This window comes from Silene latifolia, chromosome 4, assembly GCF_048544455.1.
Source record: "Silene latifolia isolate original U9 population chromosome 4, ASM4854445v1, whole genome shotgun sequence".
In the NCBI taxonomy this organism is placed as follows: domain Eukaryota; kingdom Viridiplantae; phylum Streptophyta; class Magnoliopsida; order Caryophyllales; family Caryophyllaceae; genus Silene; species Silene latifolia.
In genome coordinates this window covers 8,305,049-8,315,340 of record NC_133529.1, presented here as the reverse complement: position 1 = coordinate 8,315,340, position 10,292 = coordinate 8,305,049, and the positions used below count along the sequence as shown (strand labels likewise).

Sequence of the window (10,292 nt, the reverse complement as noted above, 5' to 3'; positions counted from 1 at the left end):
AATAAAATACAAATAAATTTGGTATTAAGACTATATAGGCTGTTATGGCCTATGGATTTTTTAGGAAAATGTTTTTGTAGCATTTTATTATGAGTGTGTTGGCAGTTTCTAGAGCTAATATGGTAGCTGAACCTTAAACTTTTTGCTATACTCGGATTTCTTCAACTGTTGTCCGCTTAATTGTTTGACTAATATTCAGTGAGTTGGTCCCATTGTAATGAAATCATACCTAACTCATTTTTATATACTCATTCTCATTAAATTGAATTAATCAATATTAATCGCTTTTAAGACTTATTAATTATGGAGATCATGCATACTTATTGTTATATTTAGGGGTGGGCACCGGTCCAAAACCGGACCGGACCGGAACCGGAATCGGTAAAATTCACGGACCGGGACCGGACTGGATTACAAAAATTCAGGTCCGGGACCGGACCGGAAAAATTTCGGTCCAAGACCGGACCGGAATTACCCATTTTTTCAAATTCCGGTCCAAAAATTCCGGTCTATTGGACCGGTTCAGACCGGAATAAAAATACAATTTTAAGAAAAAAATGAAAATAACCATAATTCCGGGCATTCCGGTCCAAACCGGTCCGGACCGGAAACCGGAAACTTGGAAAATGGTGGACCGGAGACCGGACCGGAATTTTTAATTCCGGTTCCGGTCCACTCGATTCCGGTCCGGACCGGATTATGCCCACCCCTAGTTACATTTGTTAGTTAGTCTTATCGGTGTTCGATTGTTAGATTAAAGTTGAATATAATTAGATAATTGAATCAAGAAAATCAAGGTCACTTGTATCAATTTAACTGTTAGAGCACAACAAATGTAACATATAAGACAACTCTAACATATAAGAGCTCTTTAAGACAATATTTAAGAGACTGAAAATATTTTGGGTTGATATTTAAGTTCAAAGGAAGACTCATATATATAAACATAGGATCATCACACCTTATGTTAATCTTTCGATGTGGGATAATTATATTATTTATAATTGGATGACCCCACCTTATGGTAATTTTTCTATGTGGGACGATTCTACTATTTATACATAGTATGTTCATCACACTTATATTATTTTTCAATGCGTGACATATAACATACTAAGAAACACGTCTTCTTTTTCTCGCCTAGTTCGACATCCTATACTGTCTATTAATAATCGTACTTTTTTTTTCCTTTTTTGTGTGCAAATGATATGAAATTCATACTCTAATAATTTCATTTTTTTTTATCCCAAATCTAATTATATAATTTTTTTACGATAATTTTTTATCAAATGAAATGTAAAATGTTTTTATATTAAAATTATAAACATGACTTGGATATATAATATAGAAAATATATATTATAATAATTAAAAAATATCCACTTTATTTTTTATATCATATTGTGGAGATATGATACAAACTTCTAAGAGCTCTTTAAGACAATACTTAAGAGTCTCAAAATATTTGGGTTAATACCTAAGTTTCAAGGATGCCTCCTATTTATAATCATAGGATTAACCCACTTTGTTAATCTTTCGATGTGGGACAATTCTATTATTTATACGTAGTATATTCTCCACACCTACATTATTTTCAATGTGGGACATATAATGTATTAAGAACTAAGAGGCACACTATCTTTAGTATGTGCAAATAAAATTTATATTCTAATGATACCATTTTTTATCACGAATCTAATTATATTATTTTCATAATTTTTTTAACAATACTTTGTTGTCAAATGAAATGGAAAAGTTTTTATTTAAAAATTGGAAATATCACCTTGAATATAATTTAGGAAATATATATATTATAATAATTAAAAGATTCCGCACTTTATTTTTTACATCAAAAATATTATTTATTATACTTTCCTAAATTGATTTTTGATGATGTGGACGCTCTAGAATCGCTCGAAAAAAGCCTATTTTATAAATATATATAGATTTAACCAAAAAATATATCCCTCAAGTTCTTATCATCTTTCTCCCCCAGGCTTACCACCATCATCTTCTTCCTCGTCATTAGGGATGACAACGGGCCGGATCTGGGCCGGATCCAGCTAGATCCAGATCCAGATCCGCATTTTCCACATTGGATCCAGATCCGATCCATATCCGACGGGTCCAATTTTCTCAGATCCAGATCCATATCCGACGGTCCGGGTCGGATCCGATCCTATCGATCTAAGACAATATCAAAATAAACAATAAACACAATAGTGTTATAAGTTAAGTAACACGAACTACCCATGCGATATTAAGTGTGCCAATAACAAACTAGGTCAGTGGCATATTATACGCACACAATAACATTTCAACTTCATCTTTTAAAACTACGAAGTGGCATAGAGTCTACAAAATTCAATATTAGTGGCCAAATTAAGTGGCATAACTAGTAACAATTACTAAGTTACGTCATGCACTACCAACTTCTATTTTTTTATACTATAAACTTATGACTTGTGAAGTAAGTAAATGAGTAATTTGATAATTTGTTTTTTTTTTTTTAAATTGAAAACGGGTATGCGGATCGGATCTGAGTGGTGAGATCCAGATCCATATCCTCTTTATAAGTAATGGATCCATATCCAACGGGTCCCAAAACTTAGGATCCATGTCCGATCCATGCGGGCCGGATCCTGCGGATCTGGAGCGGATCCTGGATCCATTTCCATCCCTACTCGTCATCTACCTCGTCAGAAGAGAATGCTAGGCAGGAGAGGCGGAGGCAGAAAAGAGTTGCAACATACGAAACAGATAGGTATATGGTAAATTATATGGCAAATAATGTTATACCACTTATATTAGTAAACTATATGTCAAATAATAAAGAAAGAACATATATTGAGAGAAATCGAAAAGAGGGCCATGCCCGTCTCTTTAACGATTATTTCTCGGAAAACCCAGTTTACCCTCCACAAATGTATAGACGTAGGTTTCGAATGTGCAAACATTTATTCTTGCGTATTGTAGAGAGTGTAGGAGCTTATGATAGTCATTTTCAACACAAATCTGATGCTACAGGTAGGTTAGGTCTGTCACCATTAATTAAATGCACAACAGCACTTCGTCTCTTAGCATATGGAGAGGCTGCTGATAGAGTGGACGAGTACTTGAAGCTTGGAACAGCAAGGAAGGTTCTTGTTAGATTTCTTAAAGCTGTTATTCATCAATTCGGGGATGAGTATCTAAGACGTCCAACTGTTCAGAATCTTCAAAGACTTTTATAGATTGAAGCGTATAGAGGATTCCCGGGCATGTTAGGAAGTATCGACTTCATGCATTGGAAGTGGAAAAATTGTCCTAAGGTTTGGAGAGGCCAGTTTCAAGGACGAAGTGGAGAAGCGACTGTGATATTGGAAGCAGTTGCATCACAATATCTATGGATATGTCATTCATTTTTTTTGTGTACCTGGATCCTGCAATGATATAAATGTGTTACACAGGTCACCTGTTTTTGATGACGTATTAAATGGGCGAGCTTCTCGGGTTAATTATATAGTTAATGGTCAACAGTTTGACACGGGTTATTATTTGACCGACGATATATATCGTCAATGGTCAACTTTTATACCATCAGTCTCTCTACCACAAACACCCAAGGATATGTTGTTTGCTGAAAGACAAGAGGCAACAAGGAAGGATGTGGAGCGTGCTTTTGGAGTACTTCAGCAAACAACTTATCCTTGAGTGTTTGTGGAAGAGCTTTTGGAGTACTTCAGGCGCGGTTCGCAGTTATTCGAAAGTCAGCTTTAACATGGAAAAAGTCCATGTTAAATAAGGTAATAACGACATGTATTATACTACATAACATGATAGTGGAGATGAACGTGATACATATGCAAATTATACTGATTATTCAGGGTATGAGAATCTTCATTCACAAGTTCAAGAAGCTGCGTACAGAGCGGAATATCAGATTGAAATTGATAGATATATAGTAAATCGTGACAATTTGCGTTCTAGAAACACGCACAAGTCCTTAAAAAAAAAATTAATTGAGCATCTTTGGCAACGGTTTGGCGCTGCAAATTGAAGTATTTAAATCAGCAACTTGTACTCATAGTTTCTTATTATGTTATGTATTATTGTCTTAGAATTTGTAATGTTTCCAATTTTTTAATGAAAAATATTTTCTCTATTTTTAAAAGTACGATTATTAATTAACTTACACAATTATAAAAATAAAGTTAATGTTAGGTTTTTGTTAAATAAAGAATGTGTGGGGTAGGATAAAGTAAGAAAGAGAAAAAAATTTGATGGTTAATTGATGTAGGAAAAAATGAGTAAAATTTGGTGATGGTAGAAAAGGTGAGGTGGATATGTGATTAGGATAGAGAAATGATGAAAAAGAGTAAAGTGATGGAAAATATGTGATGATGGATGCGGATGGTCTAAGACCATATGCATCAGTAGTCAACTAATGAAAGTTGATGTAAAAAGGACAAAAAGTGATAGTGCCTTTTCATGCATTGCTAATCACTTTGGAAAAGTGAAGTGATGATACTCGCTGTTCTGATGGAAAAATTGATGGCCATTTGGTCTTATTTTATTATAAAGAATGAAAAAGTTGGCAAAAAAATCACAGATCCACATAACAATGGCAACGGCTATTTTATTCTTCAGTCTAATTTCTAGCAAACGGCTTTGTATAAAACGGCTAGTTTTATTTTACTGATCAATATTTTTTCATTCATTTTCTATAAATAGTTGGTAATCTTTTTTACAATTTCCCATTCAACTCTTCTTACTTATCTTTTACTATATTTTTAATTTGCATATTACTTATTATTCTCTCATATTTATCCATTTTATGGATCCAAATAATCCAAGACCACCTTATTATGAAAATCTCGATCCAAGAAAGTAAGGGTCAAAGAAAAGAAGGTTAATTGGTCAATACTTTGCAAACTAATGGACTGTCTGTCTTTAACTCCGGAAATGGAAGAGATGAAGGCTAAACTCATAAGAGAACTATTATAGTAATTCGTACTATTTTAGAAAATATTATGCTATTTTATTAGAAAGTAATGTATTTCGTGCTATTTTAATTTATATTATGCACTTTTATTAGAAAGTTATGTATTTCGTACTAGCTTAGTTTATATTATTATCTTTTATTAGAAAGTAATGTATTTCTATTATGTAAAATATTGTCTTGTAATGTAATATATTAAATTTTATGTACTTGTATTATATTACAAAATCTTATCTTATCTCTTATCCACATAAAATCTAACATTATCCATATAAATCCGAAGAAAATCTTACACTATCAACATAAAACATTATCTTATCCTCATCAATTTTCTTTATATAAAGCACTCACTATCTTTAAATCACTCAAATAACTCTAAAATATTCTCATATTTAACCAAAAAATTTATCCCTCAAGTTCTTATCATGTTTCTCCCTCAGGCTCACCACCATCATCTTCTTCCTCATCATCTACCTCGTCAGAAGAGAATGCTAGGCAGGAGAGGCGGAGGCAGAAAAGAGTTGCAACATACGAAACAGTCAGGTATATGGTAAATTATATGGCAAATAATGTTATACCACTTATATTGGTAAACTATATGTAAAATAATAAAGAAAGAACAAATATTGAGAGAAATCGAAAAGAGGGCCATGCCCGTCTCTTTAACGATTATTTCTCGGAAAACCCAGTTTACCCTCCACAAATGTGTAGACGTAGGTTTCGAATGCGCAAACATTTATTCTTGCGTATAGTAGAGGTGTAGGAGCTTATGATAGGCATTTTCAACACAAACCTGATGCTACAGGTAGGTTAGGTCTGTCACCATTAATTAAATGCACAACAGCACTTCGTCTCTTAGCATATGGAGAGGCTGCTGATAGAGTGGACGAGTACTTGAGGCTTGGAGAATCAAAAGCAATGAAGGTTCTTGTTAGATTTCTTGAAGCTGTTATTCACCAATTCGGGGATGAGTATCTAAGACGTCCAACTGTTCAGGATCTTCAAAGACTTTTATAGTTTGAAGCGTATAGAGGATTCCCGGGCATGTTAGGAAGTATCGACTTCATGCATTGGAAGTGGAAAAATTGTCCTAAGGTTTGGAGAGGCCAGTTTCAAGGACGAAGTGGAGAAGCGACTGTGATATTGGAAGCAGTTCATCACAAGATCTATGGATATGTCATTCATTTTTTTGTGTACCTGGATCCTGCAATGATATAAATGTGTTACACAGGTCACCTGTTTTTGATGACGTATTAAATGGGCGAGCTCCTCGGGTTAATTATATAGTTAATGGTCAACAGTTTGACACGGGTTACTATTTGACCGACGGTATATATCCTCAATGGTCAACTTTTATACCATCAGTTTCTCTTCTACAAACACCCAAGGATAAGTTGTTAGCTGAAAGACAAGAGGCAACAAGGAAGGATGTGGAGCGTGCTTTTGGAGTATTTCAGGCGCGATTCGCAGTTATTCGAAAGCCAGCTTTAACATGGAAAGAGTCCACGTTAAATAAGGTAATAACGACATGTATTATACTACATAACATGATAGTGGAAGATGAACGTGATACATATGCAAATTATGCTGATTATTCAGAGTATGAGAATCTTCATTCACAAGTTCAAGAAGCTGAGTACGGAGCGGGATATCAGATTGAAATTGATAGATATATAGTAAATCGTGACAATTTGCGTTCTAGAAACACACACAGGTCCTTAAAAAAAATTTAATTGAGCATTTTTGGCAATGGTTTGGCGCCGCAAATTGAAGTATTTAAATCAGCAACTTGTACTCATAGTTTCTTATTATGTTATGTATTATTGTCTTAGAATTTGTAATGTTTCCAATTTTTTAATGAAAAATATTTTCTCTATTTTTAAAAGTACGATTATTAATTAACTTACACAATTATAAAAATAAAGTTAATGTTAGGTTTTGTTAAATAAAGAATGTGTGGGGTAGGATAAAGTAAGAAAGAGAAAAAAATTGATGGTTAATTGATGTAGGGAAAAATGAGTAAAATTTGGTGATGGTAGAAAAGGTGAGGTGGATATGTGATTAGGATAGAGAAATGATGAAAAAGAGTAAAGTGATGGAAAATATGTGATGATGGATGCGGATGGTCTAAGACCATATGCATCGGTAGTCAACTAATGAAAGTTGATGTAAAAAAGACAAAAAGTGATGGTGCCTTTTCATGCATTGGTAGTCACTTTGGAAAAGTGAAGTGATGATACTTGCTGTTCTGATGGAAAAATTGATGGCCATTTGGTCTTATTTTATTATAAAGAATGAAAAAGTTGGCAAAAAAATCACAGATCCACATAACAATGGCAACGGCTATTTTATTCTTCAGTCTAATTTCTAGCAAACGGCTTTGTATAAAACGGCTAGTTTTATTTTACTGATCAATATTTTTTCATTCATTTTCTATAAATAGTTGGTAATCTTTTTTACAATTTCCCATTCAACTCTTCTTACTTATCTTTTACTATATTTTTAATTTGCATATGACTTATTATTCTCTCATATTTATCCATTTTATGAATCCAAATAATACAAGACCACCTTATTATGAAAATCCCGATCCAAGAAAGTAAGGGTTAAAGAAAAGATGGTTAATTGGTCAATACTTAGCAAACTAATGGAATGTCCGTCTTTAACTCCGAAAATGGAAGAGATGAAAGCTAAACTCATAAGAGAACTATTATAGTAATTCGTACTATTTTAGAAAATATTATGCTCTTTTATTAGAAAGTAATGTATTTCGTGCTATTTTAATTTATATTATGCACTTTTATTAGAAAGTTATGTATTTCGTACTAGCTTAGTTTATATTATTATCTTTTATTAGAAAGTAATGTATTTCTATTATGTAAAATATTGTCTTGTAATGTAATATATTAAATTTTATGTACTTGTATTATATTACAAAATCTTATCTTATCTCTTATCCACATAAAATCTAACATTATCCATATAAATCCGAAGAAAATCTTACACTATCAACAAATGTGTAGACGTAGGTTTCGAATGCGCAAACATTTATTCTTGCGTATAGTAGAGGGTGTAGGAGCTTATGATAAGCATTTTCAACACAAACCTGATGCTATAGATAGGTTAGGTCTGTCACCATTAATTAAATGCACAACAGCACTTCGTCTCTTAGCATATGGAGAGGCTGCTGATAGAGTGGACGAGTACTTGAAGCTTGGAACAGCAAGGAAGGTTCTTGTTAGATTTCTTGAAGCTGTTATTCATCAATTCGGGGATGAGTATCTAAGACGTCCAACTGTTCAGGATCTTCAAAGACTTTTATAGGTTGAAGCGTATAGAGGATTCCCGGGCATGTTAGGAAGTATCGACTTCATGCATTGGAAGTGGAAAAATTGTCCTAAGGTTTGGAGAGACCAGTTTCAAGGACGAAGTGGAGAAGCGACTGTGATATTGGAAGCAGTTGCATCACAAGATCTATGGATATGTCATTCATTTTTTTGTGTACCTGGATTTTGCAATGATATAAATGTGTTACACAGGTCACCTGTTTTTGATGACGTATTAAATGGGCGAGCTTCTCGGGTTAATTATATAGTTAATGGTCAACAGTTTGACACGGGTTACTATTTGACCGACGGTATATATCCTCAATGGTCAACTTTTATACCATCAGTCTCTCTTCTACAAACACCCAAGGATAAGTTGTTTGTTGAAAAACAAGAGGCAGCAAGGAAGGATGCGGAGTGTGATTTTGGAGTACTTCAGGCGCGATTCGCAGTTATTCGAAAGCCAGCTTTAACATGGAAAGAATCCATGTTAAATAAGGTAATAACGACATGTATTATACTACATAACATGATAGTGGAAGATGAACGTGATACATATGCAAATTATGCTGATTATTCAGTGTATGAGAATCTTCATTCACAAGTTCAAGAAGCTCAGTACGGAGCGGGATATCAGATTGAAATTGATAGATATATAGTAAATCGTGACAATTTGCGTTCTAGAAACACGCACAAGTCCTTAAAAAAAAATTAATTGAGCATCTTTGGCAACGGTTTGGCGCTGCAAATTGAAGTATTTAAATCAGCAACTTGTACTCATAGTTTCTTATTATGTTATGTATTATTGTCTTAGAATTTGTAATGTTTCCAATTTTTTAATGAAAAATATTTTCTCTATTTTTAAAAGTACGATTATTAATTAACTTACACAATTATAAAAATAAAGTTAATGTTAGGTTTTTGTTAAATAAAGAATGTGTGGGGTAAGATAGAGTAAGAAAGAGAAAAAAATTGATGGTTAATTGATGTGGGGAAAAATGAGTAAAACTAGCTTTAAACCCGTGCAAAATTGCACGGATATGTATTTGGGCTGGTATTAATGTTTTTTAATGTATTTTTTTTTTTGCATTTCTATTGCACTTATCTAGTTGGTCTAAATCAGCGATTTACATAGTTAATGTTTAAACTTGTTACAAATACTTGTTCACGTGGAATGGTTTAAGAGGAAATAAAAAAAAGATATTTTTTTTAAAAAAATATATCGTATTATCTAGTTTTTAAAAATTATACATGTAATTTATTCGCATTATATGTAATTCAATCCCGTAATTAAATGTAATTCCTTCTCGTAATTATGTAATTTTATTATTATTATTATTTTTAAATTATGCAATTCATTTATTTGTAATTAGTTTCATTTATTCCGATTTGTAATTCATTCCGCTTATATGTCATTAATTTCATTTATTCGGAATGTATAAATTATTTCATAGTATTTCTTCTAAGACGGAATTTGTCGCATGTTTGTATAGCCGAAATTTTGAAGAAATAAATACATTGCACACTAACGGGTTCCACCATAACATGTATTTCCAAAAACAAAAAGAAAAAAAAAAGCTGAATTAATGACGTGGCACGCCCTGGATTGAGTATTGTCTTCTGAATTAATAAAGATAAGATTTGGTGATGGTAGAAAATGTGAGGTGAATATGTGATTAGGATAGAGAAATAATGAAAAAGAGTAAAGTGATGGAAAATATGTGATGATGGATGCGGATGGTCTATATGATTAAATGTCACACTTGTGATGTCCTAATTTTGGTTTTCCAATTACTCGTCATATGTATTCATCATTATTTATTTTGTTTGGTTAGAAAATGATTTTCTCAATCATTTTTATAAATAATGAACGAGTTCGTATATAATTTCTAGTTTTCGACAATAAAATTCAATAGTATCTTCATTAGTCGACTTAAGCGGGCAAAAATTAAGCTAGCTATTTGTACCAAAGTGTACAATACTCGA

The 10,292-nt window shown here is 32.8% G+C and overlaps 1 protein-coding gene and 1 pseudogene across 1 annotated transcript; both read left to right on the top strand.

The window, feature by feature from the left end:
• The first annotated feature begins 2,779 nt into the window (after positions 1-2,779).
• LOC141651015 (uncharacterized) lies at positions 2,780-3,232 on the top strand. Its single transcript, XM_074458743.1, has one exon. It carries the CDS (start codon positions 2,780-2,782, stop codon positions 3,230-3,232), a length of 453 nt encoding a protein of 150 aa, XP_074314844.1.
• Positions 3,233-3,814: 582 nt separating this feature from the next.
• Positions 3,815-6,713, top strand: LOC141651014 (uncharacterized; annotated as a pseudogene).
• Positions 6,714-10,292: the final 3,579 nt, after the last annotated feature.

Coding starts and splice junctions, on each gene's coding strand:
- LOC141651015 (XM_074458743.1), top strand. CDS start 2,780: ATGGCAAATAATGTTATACCACTTATATTAGTAAACTATATGTCAAAT.